The sequence below is a fragment of the Budorcas taxicolor genome, chromosome 1 (genome assembly GCF_023091745.1).
Source record: "Budorcas taxicolor isolate Tak-1 chromosome 1, Takin1.1, whole genome shotgun sequence".
Lineage (NCBI taxonomy): Eukaryota > Metazoa > Chordata > Mammalia > Artiodactyla > Bovidae > Budorcas > Budorcas taxicolor.
Genome location: NC_068910.1, coordinates 190533104 through 190556600, shown reverse-complemented (window position 1 = coordinate 190556600; position 23497 = coordinate 190533104). Strand labels below are relative to the sequence as shown.

Below are 23497 nucleotides of genomic sequence, written 5' to 3'. Positions count from 1 at the left end.
CATTGCACCTGTTATCTAGTTTTGGAAATAAGCTCTTTCTACAAGTCTAATGTCAGAACCGGGCTTCCCAAGTGGCACTAGTGGTAAAGAACCTGCCTGCCGATTCAGGAGACTAATAAGAGATGTGGGTTCTATTCCTGGGTCGGCAAGATCCCCTGGAGGAGGGCATGTCAACCCACTCCAGTATTCTAGCGGAGAATCCCATGGACAGGGGAGCCTGGCAGGCTACAGTGCATAGGGTTGCAAAGAGTCAAACATGACTCACATGACTTAGCACGTACAATGTAAGAACCACTTTTATATATACTACTTCTTAGCAGAATGGTCTGGAAGGAAAGATTTCACTGGCAATTAAATAAAACCATTAAATACATTAGATTTAGGGTATTCTAAAATTCTAGGGAAGGGGACTCAGAGGATGAGGGCCCAGAGTGGGAAGGACACAATTTTCATTGTATGTTCTTGGTACTACTGAACTTAAAAACACATAAGTATATTACTTACTCCATTAAAATAGTTATTATTTAAAGGGAAGGGAAAAACTGTATAAAGAAAAAAACTTACATCTCATCTAAAGTGATAGTCTGAACCAGTGGTAAAGCAGAAAACATTCTACTTATGCAAAGATCTGTGATAAACAGTTCAGTATCCACAGAACCATTCTGATCTGTTTAATCAGCAAACATGCAGTTCTTACTCTCACCTTCCGAAGTGAAGAAGTATATATCGAATGAGATCACCCTGCTTTTCCATTTTGTTATCTGTGACCATGGGCATCAATTTGTCATAATACTTGGCAAGGTAGAAATGTCCATCCTCCCACTCTGGCAGAAACAAGGTTACATCCTGTAGAAGAGAACACAGAATACTCACTTAAGAAAATCCCCCATTATGCTGGTAAGTAAAGCATGAATAGACAATTAGGGATCAAAAGTATGAGACCCACATCTAGTCAGGGTGAAGTCAAAGGCAGACTGACACTTTGGTGTAAGTAAGAGCTACTTTCTTACAAAGCTGTTCTCAGGATGGCTGATGTTCTGATGGGTTGCCCGCTGACCAACATGTCATGATAATTAGCTATGTAGGGGGAAAAAACTCCACTTCACTGCCACTACATATAATACATCAAAATAATTTTCAGATGGATTAAAGTATTTTATATATGTGTGTGTATGTTTATTTTTATCATTTAGAAAAAAAAAACCTCAGAGAAAGAAGTAATATCAAATCTCTGAAGAGGACAGGACTTTAAAAGCAAACAGATATGGTTAAAAAAAAACACATATCTTATTTTTCTCTAAGATCTCTCATAAGTTATTGCTTCCCTCTTCTCAACTACTTCATAACCAGGCTTCTAAAAAGAATTCTCCATCTCACATTCATTCCTCAAACTGTTGCTTTTCACTTTTAGTTGATACCACTCCACTTAAGCAGCAACTTAAACAGGTACTTTCCGATTCTGACCTCATGTGAGCTCTCTTCGGTAGCCTGCTGTTGTCTCCTTTGAATCCCCTTCTTCCTTTTGCTTTTGTGAGGCCACAACCTTCCAAGTTTTCTCCTACCTTTCTGGCTACTCCTTCTGAGTTGCCTTTGTCATTTCCTCTCCCTTTCCTTTATATTTGTATATTTGTGTGGTTTATTAATTTTTCAATGATATTATTTAAAATGTGATAAAAAATACATAGAATAGCTGAGTAAAAAATTATAAAGCTCTGCTTTTAATTCAAGAACATGGTTTAGGCCAGGAACCTTTAAATGAGATCTTAAGTTTTCTCTGAATTTAATCCTAAAAGCTTCCAGATACAAACCTGCTTGTGGACAGAGGAGAGAACGACAGGACTAGGTGTATGAAGCAGAGATGCTGGATTCATGTGACTAAAACTGGCCACCGGGACGAGGAACCCAGTGTGCTTTTACCATCTAGTCATGAAAAGTGTGAAAGTGTTAGTCACTCAGTCGTGTCCGACCCCTTGTGACACCATGGACTGTAGCCAGCCAGGCTCCTCTGTCTAAGGAATTTTCCAGGAAAGAATACTGGAGGGGGTTGCCATTCCCTTCTCCAGGGAAGGGATCTTCCCAAACCAGGGATGAAACCCAGGTCTCCCAAAATGCACAACTGAGTACCTGAACCATGACAACTATTGCTATAAATACAGTATTCCATTAAAGGAATATGTTATAATTTGTTTATCCATTCTATAAATGACATTTTTACTTCCAGTTTAAAATCTACAAATAATGTTGGTACAAACATTTTTGGTTTTTTTGTATGTGTTATATGGAGACATGTTGAGCATTGGTAAAGTGGCTGTCATAGTATTATCAGCTTTAGGAGAAAACATCAAAGTGTTTTCCAAAATGACTGTGACAATTTATACTTCCAGCAGCACTGTATGAGCATCTAAATGCTCCATAGTCTTTCTAACACTTTAAAATATCAGTCTTTTAAATTTTAACCATTCTTGTAGGTATACAGTGTTAGGTCATAATACTTTTAAAACTGAACTACAGTTGTATGGATGTGAGAGTTGGACTGTGAAGAAGGCTGAGCGCAGAAGAATGGATGCTTTTGAACTGTGGTGTTAGAGAAGACTCTTGAGAGTCCCTGGGACTGCAAGGAGATCCAACCAGTCCATTCTGAAGGAGATCAACCCTGGGATTTCTTTGGAAGGAATGATGCTAAAGCTGAAACTCTAGTACTTTGGCCACCTCATGCGAAGAGTTGACTCATTGGAAAAGACTCTGATGCTGGGAGGGATTGGGGGCAGGAGGAAAAGGGGACGACAGAGGATGAGATGGCTGGATGGCATCACGGACTCGATGGATGTGAGTCTGAGTGAACTCCGGGAGTTGGTGATGGACAGGGAGGCCTGGCGTGCTGCGATTTATGGGGTTGCAAAGAGTCAGACACGACTGAGCGACTGAACTGAACTGAACAGTTGATTTACATATTTTATTAGTTTCATCATGATACTTTTAAAATTTACATCTATTCTTATCTACTCAGTGAAAAACAAAATTTTTTTTTGGCGGGGCCATTTGTATATTTACTTCCGTGAAGTTTTCTATTCAGTATTAAAATTGAGCTATCTGTATTTTTATTGGCTTTTAAGAGTTCTTATTATATTTTGGATATGAGTCTCTTGTCATTTATATATTGGAAAATATCTTGTAATCTACAGCTTGTCTTTACATTCTTTTAAAAAATATTTATATTAGGGACCTTTCTGATGGTTCAGTGGTAAAGAATCAGCCTGCCAAGAGATACTGGTTCGATCTCTGATTTCGGAAGATCCCACATGTCGTGGAACAACTAAGCCCATGTGCCACAATTACTAAGCCTGTGCTCTAGAGACCAAGAGCTGCAACTACTGAACCCACTTGTCATAATTACTGGAGCCCATGTGCCCTAGAGCCTGTGCTCTGGAACAAGAGAAGCCAGCGCAATGAGAAGCCTGCACTCCAGAAGCAGAGTAGCCCCTGCTTGCCGTACCTAGAGAAAAGCCCACACAGCAATGAAGACCTAGCACGGCCAAAATAAATAAATAAAGGTATTCATAATTATTAATAAATATATATTTATTTTAAATTGAAATACAATTGATGTACAATATTATGTTAGTTTCAGGTGTACTACACAGTGATTTGACATTTGCATACACTATGAAATGACTGCTGTAAGTCTAGTAACCATCTATCCCAATACAAAATTATTACAATATTATTGACCATATTCCTTATGCTGTGTATCTCCATGACCTAGTTATTATAACTGAAGGTTTGTACCTCTTAATCCCCTTCATCTATTTCCCCTCCACCCACCTCCCCTCACTCTTGCGTATACCTTCTTAATGGTACCTTTCCATGAACAGAAATTAATAATTTTATATTAGTCAAATTTATTGTTTCCTTTTATGGTTGTTGCTTTTGGTCTGTTCAAGATGTCCTGAGCTACATCTAGGTTTGAAGATACTCTCTTATATTCTATTTTGGGAAATTTATTCTTTTGCCTTTCACATTTAGATCTACAATCTCCTTGAAGTTTATTTTTATGTTATAAAGAAGACATAAAGTTTGATTTCTCCCCCATAAGATATCCAAATGACACAACACCATTTACTAAAAAGAGTATTTCTCACAATTCTCTAATATCACCAAGAATACATTTCTGAGTTCTCTCTACTGTCCTACTGGTTGTCTAACCTTACATGAACACAACATCACTTGGAATACTATACTTTTATAATAAGTCTTAAAATACATGCTGGTTATTCTCAGTTGTTTGCCCTTCCAAACTATACTTGTCACACTTAATTATTTTCTACCCTGCTCTGTGTCCCAAAAGACTGACACTGCTGATTTATATCAGTGGGCCTACTTGCTTTCTGAAAATTGTTTTTCTTACAGTTCCCTCATGATTGTTCCTTCCTTAGCAGCTGTTTCCATCTGGACTTTACATAGAGTTTTAGTTATATGTATGTATATTGCTATTTGGTCAAAGAATCTAGAACTTTTCGTCTAACTCCTTTTTCTCAGGTAGTTTAGCTCACAATTCTAGCCATCTGTCTTATTTTATTACTCTTTATCTTTTATATTCTAAGTTTTTAGGTTTTATTTTCTGTTCCTTTTCTAACTTCTTGAAATTGATTTAGTTCATTAATTTTGAACTTTTATTTTCTTCTAACAATGTAAATAAAATTTCAAATTCTCTTTAAGAATGACTTTAGCTGAATCCAAGATTTGCTATGTCTTATTTTTATTATCATTCAGTTCAAAGTATTTTTAAATTTCTATTGTAGTTTTTTTTTTTGACCCATGGGTTACTGCGAATTATCCCTTTTGTAACACTATCTATGTAAGGCTTACTTTCTGGTAAGGAAGGTATTCATTGTGTTCAAAAATTTTAAAGCTAGGATATGGTTAACTTTGGGGAGGAGGCTGAAAGGGTGAGTTGTGGAGTGCTAATATTCTACTTCTTGATATGAGTGGTGCTTTCATGAGTATATTTATTTTGTGATAATTCCTCCAACTATATACTTACATTACATACTCACTAAAAAGTCAAAAAAGCTTCCTGGCTATTTTTCTACATGTTCTTCCATATGGAATTTAAAATAACTTTTCTATTTTCAAAAGTGAGAAACTGCATTATACATACACTTACCTTATATTTTTTCATAACTGCATTGCTTTCAAAGTTAGCTGTTTCTTCCATAAAACGGCCCACTAGTAGCGTAGCTCGACCATGGATTAACATGTTCTTACCCTCAGGTGGGGTTTTATTTTCAGGAAAACATAACTCAACACCCTTTTGAAGAACAATTAGTGCCTGGTGAACATCACCCTGAAAGAAAAAAGGCAACAAAAGATCTTTAACTTAAGAACAAATTTTCATTTTCTGAAAAATAAATAATATTGTTAGAATTTACAGTTCATTAGGTATCGTATGTATAAATCTGTTTGTAATTTCACGTTCATCTTGCATTTTCCTTCTATGAAAGTAAAATCCTAAAAAGAAATTATTGCTTCATTTCATGTAGAACTCCTATATTCATTTATTCAATTGTTTATTTTTTTTAACAATCAAAGAATAGGGCACTAAAGATATAAGTAGATGGTTAGAGATAACCATAAGTATGTCAAAATCTCCAGCTTAAAAAAGTTCATTGTCAAGTAAGGAAATAAACTATAAAACAACAACACAATGTACCAAGTGCAATTAATAGAAGAATATACATGCATATTATGGAAGAAAGAGAAGGGTCTGCTAAATCTACCTAAAAATATAAGAAAACAGAGTTGAGCTGTGGTCAGGCAGGATAATCAAATGAGGAAAATCTGAATTAGGTCTTAAAGAATGAACAGTAATTTTCCTGGCAAAGAATTCAGTGAAGGACTTTCTTGGTAGAAGGAATAATGATTTTAATTGGGAGAAGGCAAGGAGGCTGGTTTTAGCTGAAGACTAAAAGGTTTGTGAGATAGTGACAAATGAAGCCAAAGAGGAAGTCTGGACTCAATGAGAAAGAGCCTATGTACTTTCTAGAGTTCTGACTTAACCCTAAAGCTGCAAAGAATACTTTGAAGAATTTTAATGGGGGAGCAGTACGATTCAGTGTGCACTTTAGAAAGAGGAAAGACTATAGTAATGAACACCAAGAAAAGGTGAGACCTCAAGAAAAACAAAAACAAAAATCTGTTAATATTGTCAGAGGCTGTAAATGCTAAGGGCATGAAGGAAAATAGTAAAGATAAAATAAGAGAAAGGATTCAAAAGATATTTTAAAGATACATTTAGTCTTCAATTAGATGTAGAAAGTGAGGGAGAGGAAGGGCCAGATTTCTGTCATAGATAAGAAGATGTGCTAGAGCTCTACTTAGAAGAACTGGGAATACAGGAGGGGAAAGAGACACTGAATTTTACATAATGAATTGTATTTTGAGCATACTGAGTTTAAGGTACTACAATATACACATGGACCATCACTAGCTCTGAAAATGACCAAATACTGACTAATGCAGGCTGAATTATTATTTTCACTTCCCATCTAGGAAATGCTTCCTCCCCTGTCCTTTCTTAGTCACCATAACACTTGGGGCATTTACAGATGGCACAAACTATAGTTACTAACTGTCAACTTCAGAACAAGCTATGCCTCTATTAATTCTAGACTGGTGGCAAGCATGAAGAGATGTAAGGAAGAGCCGTTTAAACCTGGGGCACGTTTTTCAAGTTTAGATATTTAAAAAGTCCCCTTCCTATAACCATAGCTTTAATCTGAGGATTGCTGAGAACTTTTGTTCTGAAGCTAAGCTCTTCCTAACAGGCTAGATTAAAAGTAAATTTTCATAGCAACACTGGCAAGTCTACACAAAACTAATTATCTGCCAAGAATGTAAGTAAGGACAGGGTTATGCTCACTTAAATATTTTTAAAGTACCTACTACATGCACTCATGTAAACATATAGAAGGTAAAATCAAAGTAAAAATTGGTCATTTCTTTCAAGAAAAAAATGAAAGACAAGATGAAAACTGAAATAACTGCATTTTCAGTCTTAGAATGGGAAAATATTTGGGACTTCAGTACAGAAGGAAGTTTCTTTCAAATGATGGTAGATAAATGATGCAGAAAGGTGACAGAAAAGGAAGGTTCTGAATTTAGATTAGGGATCATCTCTGTCAGGACTTTGTAGGAAGTACCCAGTCTACAACAGAAGATATATATGATGATGTTCCTTCGCCATTACCTTGGACCAGAGCCACTTTGCTCTTTCTACATATAGTTCAGCGAGTCGTGAATCTCCAGCATTAAGGAGAGCATTATAGGCTGTCTGGTGGTGACCAGCCTTTCGAGCTACTCTGGCACTCTGTAGCCAGCATTCTCCAACCATTTCACTGTAATCTGGTCTAAAGAAATGTGACAAAACAGAGCAAAAAGAGCATTTTTAAGTATATTTTAAATAATTTAATTGTACCATCTCTTCCCAATATGGAACCCTTTCAGTATATCTTTTCAAAGGAATCAAGAAGATTAATTTGTTAAAAGACTAATTTTAATTTTTTAGAGCTCTCCATTGTTATCGATTATAAGGTTATGAAGATATTACTACTGACTTATACCTGTACCTCCCTCAAGTGTTTTTAATATTCAAAAAATATGATATATAGCACATACAAGTAATTTTTAAGTTCTAGGTTCATTTCAACTATATAGTGCAGTCTTGGTAATTGACAATAGAAAGACAAATTGGGAAAGACAAATAGTCCAAATAATATGAAAATATAATACTAAATACACAATAACTGACATAAAAAAAAGTGTATAAAACCTTTTGTTGAGGCTTAATAAAGCTCTCCGGAGAGCCAGAATGGGCTCTTTCGCTCTGTAGGAATTTTGGGTCATTTCTAGTCGTGCTACCCAATTTAGTGAATCTTCTTGAATACTGTCAGCTGGAGACTGGTGAAGGAGTGGTTTGATGCTATGCTCCAACTCACACAACATGTGCAATCTGAAGACAGACAGAGCCTATATTAATATGTTGTCATATATTTAGTTACATTAATCTGACACATAAAGCATGTACTTTAACCATGAAGAATATGGAATGTGTAGTTTTCTTTTGAAGAACTTTAACTGATATATATTCTTGATATATAAACATTAACATTTATAATATTTCAAATTGAGTATACACACCAATTTATGTTAATTTGAATATTTAGTGCTATGCTGTGATTACCAGATTACCCTAATTAAACTGGAGAAGGGTATATATAACTAAATTAAAATGTATGAAAGCCATTTGAAAGTATAAAATTCAAATGTATAAAGAAGATAATGTTGTTTAGTTGCTAAGTCGTATTCAACTCTTTGAGACTCTATGGACTGTAGCCCGCTGGGCTCCTCTGTCCATGGGATTTCCCAAGCAAGAATACTGGGGTGGGTTGCCATTTTCCTCTCCAGGGAATCTTCCTGACCCAGGGATTGAACCTGCATCTCCTGCTTGGCAGGAGGATTTTTTACCAATGAGTCACCTGGGAAAACTCAACATAAATATCTGTATATATCACTGGTGCCACTGTAAGAGGACCTGGTATGGTAAATGCCAGTAAAAAATTGTGAAATGAACACAATTTTAATTGTTCTTTTTGCTAAGGCTGATGGAAACATCTGTGATACATTCATACCAGCTTCTTCCCATTTCTATGACAGTGTTCAAGCATGCAGTTGAGTAGCTACAGAACTAAATTGATCTCAGTGATCCAATCTCTGGTTTCATTAAGCTGTTATCAAAGGGGCTGATACAAAATTTAATAAATTTTTATGAACTAAAAAAAAAGGCTGCTTATTTTTCAATTTCCTACAGTTCAGTTATAACATGTTTTATCATTTTCTTCAGGTAAATTAACAGATCTATGTTTTCCATCATTGCCTTCTTTACCTCTAAAAGTTAATATTCCTTGTGAGTAATGTAATGCCTACATCTGAGGGGGGAAATTTGATGTGGGAAATGTCAAATGCATTTCTAAATGAGAAAAAGGAAAAGGAACCAAAAGTACTGACACCAATGTGCCAGGCAGAGTAGGTATCTAATTATTTAGGTATAAAGAAAATAAACTATGACACTATATTAGGATAAATGTAAGATATTTTTACAGTTTTTTAGCAGTCTCATAATTGCCTTTCTAATGAAAAGGATATACATTAAAAAAAAAAACTATAATTTGATGAAGGGTGATTGTGAAGTTAAAAAAATGCAAGAGCCATTATGTGTAGCTATGCATGACACCAAACATACTATCACTAGTCATATGACACCTACAAACCAGGAATATAAAAATGGAAACCTCAAAATACCTCACAATATATTCATATCCACGTTGATAAGAGCCTCTTTCAAAGCTTGCAGCTGAAAGCGGCACAATTTGCTCTGCTCTCACTAGTTTCAATGTGTCATAAAAAGCTGTGGTATCTCTTTTCTTAGCTGATAATAATAGCTGTCCCAGTCTGACACTCCATGTTGTAGATTTCCCATCTGAAAAACAACTGATAGATAGTAAAGGAATGCCATGATAGCTGGTACCAGAACAAGCTTTATTTCATTTGGTAAAATAGTCAACAGAAATCTGGAATAGATGCTTTCATTACACTTTGAACTAAACAAGACAATCATAAGAAAAGCTGACAAATTAATTACGAATATTGCTTAGCTTTATGTCATATTAAAACTGGTTATTTTTAAAAACGTAATTGTACCTGCTGCCAAATAGTTTTCTACTAAATCCCACTGTGACAATTTCCAAGCTGCTTCCACCCTATATGTGTTTAATTCATCTGTCCATTCAGACCTATTAAAAGAAATCCATATCAATTAAACATTTATTTAAATTTAAGGTGGCATTTACAGACTTTTCATTTGTTTATATACTCTATTTATTGTATTTTGTACTTAAGTACAAAATAATTAATATCTATCCACAACAATCCCAATTTTAATCTTTCCAGTCCCCCAAAATATCTTTTTCAATAATTACAATTGAAATTATATTTTACAGCAATTACAATTGAAATTTTCAATAATTACAATTGAAATTGAATTACAATTTCAATAATTCAATTATTTTCAATAATTACTTCTGATAGAGCCATTTAAAAATCTCATTTTTGACAAATTTGCCATATATTAAATCAGAATTAATGCCTGGATAATTACAAAGAACAGTTGTAAGATTAGCTGGAGGTTTAACTTTAAGAGCAGGGAGGAAAAAGAGCCAACTGAACATATATGTATCCCAAGTAAGTAATTCTAATAAAATTTTGAACTAAATTTAATACAAAAACATAGAAACTGGTGGTGTGGATTGAGCATTAGGGAACACAGAATACTCAATAATAAGGGCATACCAAGTTACTAATTATGTGTCAATAGTATAAAAAAAGATACAAAATTAGCTACCTCAAATACTTATCTATTCTTAAATTATTTTCAGTTACTTTAAAATTGGGGTTTGTAAAAGCAGTATGATATAGGTTACTATTTTTTTAAGCATCCTACTTATGTGATACTAACATGGCTAGTGATATTTAGATCATGACTGTATAGAAGAAGCTACACTTTCTCCATGTTTCTTCTTTATTAAATCATATTATGTGAATACCTGCTATATGTTAGACCTTAGGCCAGGTACATTTTTCCATTTAATTAGTTAATAATACCAAAATGTACACATATCCCCATATTATAAATAAGGTAACAGATTCAGACAGGCTGGGATCAATGCCCTTAAAAGCCCTCTTTGTTCTTTCTGTAGTAAAAATACATAAAGAAAATGTAACAAATGAATCAATTAATTATTTAAAAAAATAAAGTAGCAGCATAAATACTGAATATTTTCTAATTTCTGAATACACCAAAAATGATTTAGAACAAAGCTAAAAGAAATACAACAGAAATATAACTTTCAAAAATCCAAACTTGAATAACTTCACAAGTTTATTACAACATGCTGAAGTATCAAAAATTTTAGGATCTAAATCTGAGTAGAATTAGCAAGAATTGCTCTCCAGAGAGGACTGTTGTTTTCATTCAGTCACTAAGCCATGTCCAACTCTTTGCAACCCCACGGACTGTGTAGCACACTAGGCTCCTCTGTCCTTCATCATCTCCCAGAGTTTGCTCAAACTCAAGTACATTGAGTTGGTGATGCCATCCAACTATCTCGTCCTCTGTCATCCCCTTCTCCTCCTGCCTTCAATCCTTCTCAGAATCAGGGTCTTTTCCAGTAGGTCAGCTCCTCGCATTGGGTGGCCAAAGTATTGGAGCTTCAGCTTCAGCATCGGTCCTTCCAATGAATATTCAGGACTGATTTCCTTTAGGATTGACAGGTTTGATCTCCTTGCAGCGCAAGGGACTTTCAAGTGTCTTCTCCAACACCACAAACTGAAAGCATCAATTCTTCAGCACTCAGTCTTCTTTATGGTTCAACTCTCACATTCATATGTGACTACTGGAATAGCTTTGACTATATGGACATTTGTCAGCAAAAGTGATGTCTCTGCTTTTTAATATGCTGTCTAGGTTTGTCAAAGCTTTAATTCCCAGAAGCAAGTGTCTTTTATTTCCATGGGTGCAGTCACCATCTGCATGATTCTGGAGCCCAAGAAAATAAAACTGTCAATGCTTCTGCTTTTTCCCCTTTTATCTGCCATGAAGTGATGGAACTAGATGCCATGACCTTAAACCAGAGGGTCACACCAAGCACTGTACCAAGAAGTGCTGTACCAAATGACCATGAGGATCAGGCTGTGATGATACTTCCATAAATGCATTAAAAAGATGACTGTGTACCGCTGTATTTAAAATGGATAACCAACCAAGGACTTACTGTACAACACAGGGAACACAGCTCAATGTTATATGGAAGACTGGATGGGAAGGGAGTCTGGGGGAGAATGGATACAGGTATAATAAGCATGGCTGTGCTGTCTACCTGAAACTACTGTTTCACTGTTAATTGTTAATCTGCTATAACATTGTTAATCTGCTAAACTCCAATACAAAATTTAAAAAAATAAAAGAATGTGTAGTTTAAGCACAGTCAATAATTTTGGAGAAATATTTGTTTAAACACAAGTATTCACTCCAAGAAAAACACATCCCCTCAGTGACCACTTGCACCAGTGATATAGTATCCTTCATTGAATACTGAAGCTTGCCTTTTTACAGTACAATGATCAGGAGGCTCTATGTACCCCAGATCCAAAGAGAAGAGCATGCAGTGTGCATCATAAGGAAGTAAGACACATTGGCTTGAGCCATGACAAACTTCCCCAAATTCCTGCAACCCTTTTATTCATCAGGTGTCTCAAATAATCTGGAGAAACAAGTCTAAAACATATATCCAATCTTTCCCTGCTTCTGTAAAGCTTTTTTTTTTTTTCATAATTTTATAAATTCCACTACTTTGAAACCATACAACTAAGACTGAGTTTCTCTGCTCTCAGATACTGTAGAACAGTGGTCTGTAAAACCATAGTTTTGAATATATAGAACCTGTATTTAGAAGTACTGCATGAACTAACTAAAGACAGTGGCCTGTGCTCTTTGGTAAAGTAAGATGACCCCATCCCTTTTGACCAGATCTCACTGTCTGGACACTCACCTAGAGCCAGACATCCTGGAAATGTGAAGTCAAGTGGGCCTTAGAAAGCATCACTACGAACAAAGCTAGTGGAGGTGATGGAATTCGAGTTGAGCTATTTCAAATCCTAAAAGATGATGCTGTGAAAGTGCTGCACTCAATATGTCAGCAAATTTGGAAAACTCAGTAGTGGCCACAGGACTGGAAAAGGTCACTTTTCATTCCAGTCCCAAAGAAAGGCAATGCCAGAGAATGCTCAAACTACCACACAGTTGCATTCATCTCACACGCTAGTAAAGTAATGCTCAAAATTCTCCAAGCCAGGGTTCAGCAATACGTGAACTGTGAACTTCCTGATGTTCAAGCTGGTTTTCGAAAAGGCAGAGGAACCACAGATCAAATTGCCAACATCCTCTGGATCATCAAAAAAGCAAGAGAGTTCCAGAAAAACATCTATTTCTGCTTTATTGACTATGCCAAAGCCTTTGACTGTGTGGATGACAATAAACTGTGGAAAATTCTGAGAGAGATGGGAATACCAGACCACCTGACCTGCCTCTTGAGAAACCTGTATGTAGGCCAGGAAGCAACAGTTAGAACCAGACATGGAACAAAAGACTAGTTCCAAATAGGAAATGGAGTACATCAAGGCTGTATATTGTCACCCTGCTTATTTAACTTCTATGCAGAGTACATCATGAGAAATGCTGGGCTGGATGAAGCACAAGCTGGAATCAAGATTGCTAGGAGAAATATCAATAACCTCAGATATGCAGATGACACCACCCTTATGGCAGAAAGTGAAGAAGAACTAAAGAGCCTCTTGATGAAGGTGAAGGAGGAGAGTGAAGAAGTTGGCTTAAAGCTCAACATTCAGAAAACTAAGATCATGGCAACCGGTACCATCACTTCATGGGAAATAGATGGGGAAACAATGGAAACAGTGGTTGACTTTATTTTTGGGGGGGGCTCCAAAATCACTGCAGATGGTGACTGCAGCCATGAAATTAAAAGACGCTTACTCCTTGGAAAGAAAGTTATGACCAACCTAGACAGCATATTAAAAAGCAGAGACATTACTTTGTCAAGAAATATCCGTGTAGCCAAGGCTATGGTTTTTCCAGTAGTCATGTATGGATGTGAGAGTTGGACTATAAAGAAGGCTGAGTGCTGAAGAACTGATGCGTTTGAACTGTGGTGTTGGAGAAGACTCTTGAGAGTCCCTTGGACTGCAAGGAGATTCAACCAGTCCATCCTAAAGGAGATCAGTCCTGGGTGTTCATTGGAAGGACTGATGTTAAAGCTGAAACTCCATACTTTGGTCACCTGTTGCAAAGAGCTGACTCATCTGAAAGGACCCTGATGCTGGGAAAGATTGAGGGCAGGAGGAGAAGGGGACAACAGAGGATGAGATGGCTGGATGGCATCACCGACTCAATGGATATGAGTGTGGATAAAGTGCAGGAGTTGGTGATGGACAGGGAGGCCTGGCGTGCTGTGGTTCATGGGGCTGCAAAGAGTCAGCCATGACTGAGTGACTGAACTGAACTGAACTGAACCGAACACTGTCTGGAAAAGTCATTTGGGGTCTGGCAAATATATTAAGGAAAAAGGTTTTCAGCTGGCAGAGCAAGGCAGTTTCAAGAGCAAAACCAACCTTCTTAATTATTTTTTATATTAAAAGAAACATAGATGCTTTAATCTTTGCCACATATAAGCACTTTTTTTGGGGGTATCATTTGGTTTGCTATAAGAAATCTATTTTCTTTAGGAAAGGAAAGTTGTTTTCATTTTTATTAGTCTTTTAGGGGAAAACAATCCCTAGATTTTAGAGTGGTATTCTTTAATTCAGTCACAAAATTTCTCTCTCTCCAACACATAAAATAACTGGTGCTGATTATGTAGGCAGAGCTTGTACCCTTTAGAAGTATGAATATTAACTTCACCCACAGTAGGTAAAGTCAGGCAGGTTCCTGTCATAAAGCAAATTTACCTCAAAGATGATTCTCTGCACAAAAGATAAGCTGTTAAGTGCTAGCTGACTTACGAGAGAGACAGTAGGACAAAATATTTTTTGGTGCTTATCTCCAACACCATGAAAACAAAAAAGATTTCATTACTTTAGTAAACATTACTTCAAACCAATCAGTCAATTTAAAATTTCCCATTTCAAAACAAAACAACAAAAAATTCTTTTAAAAAGCATTACCTGTTAGCATGTACTCCATTCACCTGAGTGATTACAGTAGACAGTTGACCAAGACCTAACATGGACTTCACAACACCATGATAGTGAATGATCTGGAAATTTAAAGTATTTAAAATAGCAATTGTTACTTCAAATACATCTTAGGAACCAAAAAGTGTTTAACTGCTTGTCCTTAAAAAATGCTCTTCTTCACTGAGCCTACATTTCTTAGTTTAACAAGTGACTTGCTTGGCTATATGGCAGAGTCCTCTGCCGATGTTCTATACACATCTGAATTGTTGTTGTTTTTTTTTAATTCAGACAACCTAAAAAGTATCCCAGATTGATTTTATTATTTTTCCCAGATAAGGTCTAATTTTTTGTTCAGATTAAATATAAAAGTAAGAGTATTTCTTAATACTTCATTTAAAGACTGTCATTTTTTCTCATGTAAAAATTAAACTCAAAGGTCACAATATTATTAATATAGACTTCAGGCTATAGAAACTGAAAAGTTAAATAGGATTATGAAGTATTCTTTAAAATTGAGAACAAGATTCTGAAAAATAAAGGCCCTATACACTGAACTTCTGAGAAAATGAACAGGCCAATTATGACAAAAAAGGGATACCTAAGATTAGAGAGATTCTAAGCCAAGATTGTAAACCAATGATTCTAAACCTCTTTCCTGTTCTAATATACATGAGATACATGACGTGCCCCCATTAGCAACTGTAGCTCAGTGATACTAAGGGACCATTTCAGAGATTCCCAGATGGTGATGGGGCATGTGTAATCTGAAAAACTTTCTTAGGCTATAGAATCACTATTATTATTAAAAATTGATGCAAGTCTTACACTTTTAATAGTAAAGCAAAATTACCTTAATTTCAGAGTAACTGAACATACAGCTTAAAACTAAGTATGCTCCTGCTGCTAAGTCACTTCAGTCGTGTCTGACTCTGTGCGACCCCATAGACGGCAGCCCACCAGGCTCCCCCGTCCCTGGGATTCTCCAGGCAAGAACACTGGAGTGGGTTGCCATTTCCTTCTCCAATGCATGAAAGTAAAAAGTGAAAGTGAAGTCGCTCAGTTGTGTCCGACTCTTCGCGACCTCATGAACTGCAGCCCACTAGGCTCCTCCGTCCATGGCATTTTCCAGGCAAGAGTACTAGTAGAGACAGTATTGAAATTAAGGTTTTCAGAGATTCTAGTTCATAGTTCTTTTTATTATGTTGCCTTTCATTTCTTTTCTTACCTGGTCTGGTTCTAACTGAATAGCCCTGTCATAACAAGCAGTGGCATCCCTCAGTAAGCCGATGCTTTCATGTTCAAGGATTTGTTCTTTCAGAGATGGTTCTGCCTTTCGAATTGCGCTCACTCCAGCCACTCCATCTGGTTCATGCATAGCAGCATATAATTTCTTTGTTCAATCATTAAAGAAACAGTGAAATAAGAAAAAAGATACAACTAGAAATAAAACCACCCATTCATGTAAAAAAGCATATAAGCATTTTTTTAATCCAAAGCAACAATAAGTATTTGTTTCAGGGTAGATTCACAGTAAAACTGCAAACTTACTTCCAGGCATTCTGTTCCACTTAAATATACTCATATTCCACTTAAATACAAATCTCCACTAGTAACTGCTAGTGACAATGACAACCGTAAAGACTCTCAAGGTCTTGAACTCTTGTTAAAATCCGATATATAATAAATTCTGTTGAGTATAGTGTATAAGTTACATACTAAAATTTTAAAATATTTTAAATAAGCATTTAATATATTGGTATTAACATACTTTCAAGAAACACACTGATGCTTGGAAAGACTGAAGGCAAAAAGAGAAGGGGGGTAACAGTAGATGAGACGGTTAGACAGCATCACCGACTCAATGGACATGAGTTTGAGCCAATTCTGAGATACAGTGAAGGACAAGTGAGCCTGTTGTACTGCAGTCCATGGGGTCGCAAAGAGCTGGACACAACTTTGAGACTGAACAATAAGAAACACAAGACACTAAATCTGGGTTCAAAGGAGATATTCAGGCTGAAGATAAAAATTTGGGACCAATTAGCACAAAGATGGCAGGGGAAAGGATGAAATGATTTATGAAATGAACAGAGGCAGAGAAGAAAAGAGGACACTAGAGTACTTCTATATTTACAGATGAGGAAAAACTGGCAAATGAAACTGAGAGGAGAGACTAGCTTGAAGAAACCTAGAATATGTGGTATCCCAGAAGTTGTGAGAGAAAAGAAAATATCTTAATAAAGGAGTGGTCAAATGATGCCATGAAGAAAATGAGGACTGGGAGGTATTTATTGGACTTGGCAACATGGAGGCCCCCAATTTTCTTTCTTTTAAACTTTTACTGGTGAATAGTTGCTTTACAATGTTGTGTTAGTTTCTATTGTGCAACAAAGTGAATCAGCAATGTCACTGTTGTTCAGTCACCTAGCCATGTACAACTCTTTGCAAACCCAGGGACTGCAGCACACCAGGCCTCCCTGTCCCTCACCATCTCCTGGAGTTTGCCTAAATTCATGTCTATTGCATTGGTGATGGCATCCAGCTATCTCATCCTCTGAAGCTCTCTTCTCCTTCTGCCTTCAATCTTTCCCAGCATCAGTCTTTTCCATTAAGTCAGTTCTTCACATCAGGTGGCCAAAGTATTGGCATTTCAGCTTTAGCATCAGTCCTTTCAATGAGTATTTAGGGTTGATTTCCTTTAATACTGACTGGTTTGATCTCCTTGCTGTCCAAGGGACCCATAGGAACCTTCTCCAACACCACAGTTTGAAGGCATCAATTCTTTGGCTCTCTGGCTTTTTTATAGTCCAGCTCTCACAACAGTATGTGACCATGGGGAAGACCATAACCTTGACTATACAGACCTTTGTTGGCAGAGTAATGAATCACCTAACCATATACACCTATCCCCTCTTTTGAAGAATTCTCTCCCATTTAGGTCACCACAGAGCAGAGTATTGAGTAGTTTCCTCTGCTATACAGTAGGCTCTCATTCCATTCAATTGAATCACTCAGTTGTGTCCGACTCTTTGCGACCCCATGACTGCAGCACACCAGGCTTCCCTGTCCATTGCCAACTCCCAGAGCCTACTCAGACTCATGTCCATCGTGTTGGTGATGCCATCCAACCATCTCATCCTCTGTTGTCCCCTTCTCCTCCCACCTTCAATCTTTCCCAGCATAAGGGTCTTTTCAAATTAGTCAGTTCTTTGCATCAGGTGGCCAAAGTATTGGAGTTTCAGCTTCAGCATCAGTCCTTCTGATGAGTATTCAGGACTGATTTCTTTCAGACTGATTGGTTGGATCTCTTTGCAGTCCAAGGCCAACACCACAGTTCAAACCACAATTCTTCGGCGCTCAGCTTTCTTTACAGCCCAACTCTCATATCTATACACGACTATTGGAAAAACCATAGCTTTGATTAGATGGACCTTTGTTGGCCGTCTCCGGACAACAAGACATTCTCAAAGGAATGTCTCTGCTTTCTAATATGCTGTCTAGGTTGGTCATAGCTTTTCTTCCAAGGAGCAAGTGTCTTCTAATTTCATGGCTGCAGTCACCATCTGCAGTGATTTTGGAGCCCAAGAAAATAAAGCCTCTCACTGTTTCCATTGTTTCTCCATCTATTTGCCATGAAGTGATGGGGCCGGATGCCATGATCTTAGTTTTCTGAATGTTGAGTTTTAAGCCAACTTTTTCCCCTCTCCTCTTTCACTTTCATCAAGAGGCTCTTTAGTCCTTCTTCGCTTTCTGCCATAAGGGTGGTGTCATCTGCGTATCTTAGGTTATTGATATTTCTCCGGGCAATCTTGATTCCAGCTTGTGTTTCATCCCATGAACAGTATCCAAAGGTTCTCATTAGTTATCTATTTTATACATAATAGTATATATATATATATATGTCAGTGATTTTCTTAGCAAGAATAGAGTCAGTTGAATGGAGAAAGAACTCTTATTGGAATGGGCAAAGAGTAAATAAGGAATAAAGGTCTATAAAGAAGATGGGCAGTTCTTTTAAAAACTGGCTATGGAGGGAAACAGAAAGTTGGGAAGTATCTGAAAAAAGATACTGTAAGACTTTTTCAAGGGAATTAGAAAAAAATTAAAATGGGTTATACCAGAACATGTCTATATACTTTATTACTCTGGTTGAGAAAGAAAAGTTAATCATACTGGAGAAAGAAGGAATATCTGAAGGAGTGAAATCCTTGAAATCAAGAACAAAAGTAGAAGAACTGAATTTTGGCAGGAAGGGATTCTTCCTTAGGAACAGAATAGAGAAGAAAATTAGAATATGGTGCAGAATCCAATGAATTTTCAGATTTGGTAGATTTGGCTTCTATTTTCCTAATGAACAATAAAGCAAGGTCACCAACTGAGAATAAGTGAGGTGAGAAGAGACATGAAGAGAAGGTAAGAAATAGTCATCATGAAGAGAGGGAAAGTAGTCTTAATTGGAGAAACATAGACTGAAGGCAGTGTTAAAGAGTTCTGCTGAAGTTTGAGATTATGAGTGTGAAGGAAAACCAGTTAAATATCCACAGTGTGATTTTTCTCCAGTGATGTTCAGGTGCTTACATGCAAACAACTGGAAAACACATGGGTGAGTTTATTCAGGACTGGAGTCTTACGAAGTGAATACAATACAGAGGGAGAAAGACATGGGAGTTGAATGCCCTTATAAAAGAATGTCTTTAACAATTAACAGAGACTAATGCTAGACAAGAAGGCAAACAAAGACAGGACAGACTGTCACCAAAAGACTACAAGCTACTTATTTTCCAGTTCTCTCACAGCATTCTGCTTTTCGACCTGAAAAGAAGCCCACCAATCTTGACCTCTTATTTAATTCACTGTATTAGTCCCACTGGTCCTTACTTTCTTTTCTTCCATACACAATCATAGCATTATCATTTAAACCAATAAAATGAACAATCTAAACATAAAAGACTGGCAATATTAAACATCATTATTAAATTCACTATATTAATTTCAAACCTGTAAAAATCCAAGATGCTCTTGAATGTTTTGCTTCTTTTCTGTAATAAATGATTCAAAGTGCATTACAGCTCGTGTGTATGCTTTGGAGCGAAAGGATGCTACTGCCAGAGTATCCTGAGGTATGAGGTCTAGAAAACGAGTTACACTCTGATAGTCTTCATAATCCACAGTAGACACTAGATCATAAAAAGATAATTGAGTAATTAAAGACTTAGAAGATGTAATTTTAAAAGTATACATTTAAATTTATTTTATTTCATGAAATAAATTAATCTACATGTACCAGTGTATCTTATTTAGAATGTAACTACTAGCAAGATGATTGCTCAGAATACTCTTGGTCCAACAGCAGTTATTACTTACCTTACCTTGAACATTTAACTTAAGTCATTTAACTTACTTGAACTTCTGTTTCTATGGACAGAGGAGCCTGGGGAGCTACAGTCCATGGTGTCGCAAAGAATCAGTCACTAATGAGCAACTAACACACACTTTCCTAAAAATACTAGCATCTGTTTTGCCTTCCTTAAATGTTGTAAGGATTAAATGTAAATTCACATTAAATGTTGAGGATATATAAAGATGATACAAAAGATCTAGAGGCAAAGAATCCTCCTGCCAATGCAGGTTAGACGTTTAAGAGATGCAGGTTCGATCCCTGTGTCAGGAAGATCCCCTGACAGAGGGCAAGGCAACCCACTACAGCATTCTTGCCTGGAGAATCCCATGGACAGAGGAGCCTGACAGGCTGCAGTCCATATACAACTGATTTGACTTAGCACGCATGCACAAAAGATACAAAGATGAGTTAATTATTATTAATAACTATAAAAACAGTGATAAAATATGAGTTGGGAAAAGGCAGAATTATGGAAATAGCTTTCTTTATTAACAATCTATTTCTTTCCTGTGTTGCTATATCTACAACATTAAATATTAAGATGGAAATAGAAAGTAAAAGTGCCTTTCAAATAAAATCACAAATACTTTAAAATGGTAATTTTTAAAAAAAGAATCTAAGAAAAGACCTAACTGAGAAACTTCTGGACTAGTTAGTTTAAGAAGTCTTATTTAAAAGCTATAGCTTTTAATAATGACTCATAACAGCATGTAGAAAACAGGAAACAAATTTCACAATCAAGATAGTAAATTTAAATGAAATTATATTTAAAATTAGTTTCTTACTTCCATCAAAATTTGTAACTCATTTCAAATTATGAGAAATGTTAAAGGTATTGTACTTTTGAAATATTACAAATGTTACTCTTAAAAGCTAGAATTTTTATTACAATGTTAGTAAGAAATGATAATAACTGAGTTCGTGTTTGGTTTTTATGTACCATTTTCACATGCAGAAACAGAAACAAACCTTTAATTGTAGAGTTAATATAAAACATATCAATATGTTGTAGAGAAATATGTCATATAGTACAGAAAAACATTCCCCTAAAGAGATAATTATTTGTCAGTCCAAACTATCCTAAAAAAATAAACTATTGTGCTTAACAACAGGAATGTATGTGTTTCCACAGATAGAGGAACAAGAAGGAGATGCTCACAAGTGGAGAACTTAAGTAAAGGCCTCTTTAAGGGTCTTAGTCAGTTTTTCCAATTAGTCTCAAAGCTTTGGGGGAAAATCATGTATTCCCACTAAAATGGCTGAAGTACAGAGAAGCAGAACGATCATATACTTTACCCATTTGCCACAAGAATGAAAAGTGCAAAAGTTTAAAGACATTAAGTGTATCTATTAATGTCTGAAGAATGTAATTCATAAAAATCTTACCAAATGCTTATATCATAGGGGCAAGTGTCATTTTAGACTCTAATGAGATTCTTCTTTTAGTCACCTTAGTGGGAGTTGTAAAATCAAAGGGAAAAAAATAACATGTTAGCAGGTACAACAGGGTGTTAGTGTTGTAGTATGTACTAATCATATTTCTTTTTTTTGGAGAGAGAATCTTTATTTTATTTTTTGGTAGTGGTGTTTTTTTAATTGTACATAATTGCTTTACAATGTTATGTTATTTTCTGTTGTACAACAAAGTGAATTAGCTATATGTATACATCTATCCCCTCCAACTTGGAGAGAATCTTTAGACTCAAATTAAAAGATATAACAATGCTGAACTGAAAGAACCTGTAAAGTGTGAATATTGTTTATAAATTATTCAAACAAATTATTGAAAAATATGACATTCATGAGATAATTAGAACTTTGGAAATTGGGTATTTGATATTAAGGGATAATGACCAGTTTTTTTAGGTATCATAAAGATATGTTGATTATATTTCTTTGCAAAGAGTCCTTATCTTTTAGAGCTATACTCTCAAATATTATAGATGAAATAATGATACCTAAGATTTACTTACAAACAATACGGGGTAGATAAGTACATAGCGGTACAGATTAACAAGATTACTAATTCCTTTTATTATTAATTTATTTATTTTAATTGGAGACTAATTACTTACAACATTGTGGTGGTTTTTGCCATATATTGACATGAACCAGCCATGGATGTACATGTGTCCCCCTGTCCTGAACCCCCCTCCCACCTCCCTCCCTATATTAAGCATATTTGGAGAGGCTGCTGGATACCAAACTACCAGAGACAGGGAAAAAAAAGAAGAAAATATGTGACATGAATAAAAAAAAATAGGTCATGAAATGAATGAAAGTAAAATCTTTGAAATGTAAAACTTAACTGTGAAAAAGACTGCAAAGAGTATCTCATAAGTGAAAAAAGATAAAGAACACTTATATACATACACATATATGTATATATACAATGTATACACACATTGAGGGCATGGAATAAATGAGTTAACAGTGAGGAGTGGGTTAATAACATTAACATAGCATTTATTTAACACTTTACAATTTACTATATATAATCATCAACCCACTTAATCCTCAGTCTTCTAGGGGAGATAATATAAACCTTATTTTATGCAAAGAAAAATTAGGTATGTGTTTTGCTTGAGGAAGTGAGAGTAAGAGTTTAAAGAGAGGCTTTCTTACTATAAAGTCACCGCTTTTTCTCAGACAAGGCCATCTCCTGGGGAGGTAGGGGGAAAAGGCATGAAAGAAAATATAGGTCTTTTAAAAGCTAATGCTTACATTATAGAATTGATATAGGAAGGAGCTAACTGGTTAATAATAAAGAGAAGGAAGTATATAGAACTTATGACTTACCCACGGAGTCCACCTTATCTCTATTTGATTTGCCTTGTGCAAATTTTTCAGCATTCAGTGCCTGAAACTTGTGCCTTGCCCATTGTGTGAGATGGTCAAGCATGGAGAACACAGTCTGTGTACTGAGTTGACACAAATCAGATGCACTGTCTTGGGTACTTAAGGTATGATGATCATCATGCTTTAGAACTGCCATAATTTCTGCATAAACCTAAGAAGAACCATTTTATGGTTAATGATATGTCTACATAATACCATTTTACTATTACCTGACATATAAGGTTGGCCATTTCAGGGAATAATTTTCAAAAGAAAAAAAATCCATGATGGATTAATAATAAATTATCTTTCTCATTAAAATTAAGCCAATAAAATGTTTCTCTGAAGAGAAAACATACTGTAAAAGAGTCACAAAAATAGACTTGGTGAAGATGG

The 23497-nt window shown here is 35.9% G+C and overlaps 1 protein-coding gene across 1 annotated transcript in view; it reads right to left on the bottom strand.

Moving 5' to 3' along the window:
• The window catches only part of ATR (ATR serine/threonine kinase), a 105473-nt gene that overhangs the window by 18596 nt on the left and 63380 nt on the right, over nt 1–23497 (bottom strand). Inside the window, exons 27-36 of the mRNA XM_052645566.1 lie at nt 23063–23273; nt 19861–20039; nt 16088–16252; nt 14851–14942; nt 9757–9848; nt 9358–9535; nt 7829–8008; nt 7247–7406; nt 5165–5344; nt 704–846 (exon numbers count right to left, since the gene is read on the bottom strand). Coding sequence (XP_052501526.1) covers nt 704–846; nt 5165–5344; nt 7247–7406; nt 7829–8008; nt 9358–9535; nt 9757–9848; nt 14851–14942; nt 16088–16252; nt 19861–20039; nt 23063–23273 — 1580 coding nt within the window. The remainder of the gene's footprint in view (nt 1–703; nt 847–5164; nt 5345–7246; nt 7407–7828; nt 8009–9357; nt 9536–9756; nt 9849–14850; nt 14943–16087; nt 16253–19860; nt 20040–23062; nt 23274–23497) is intronic.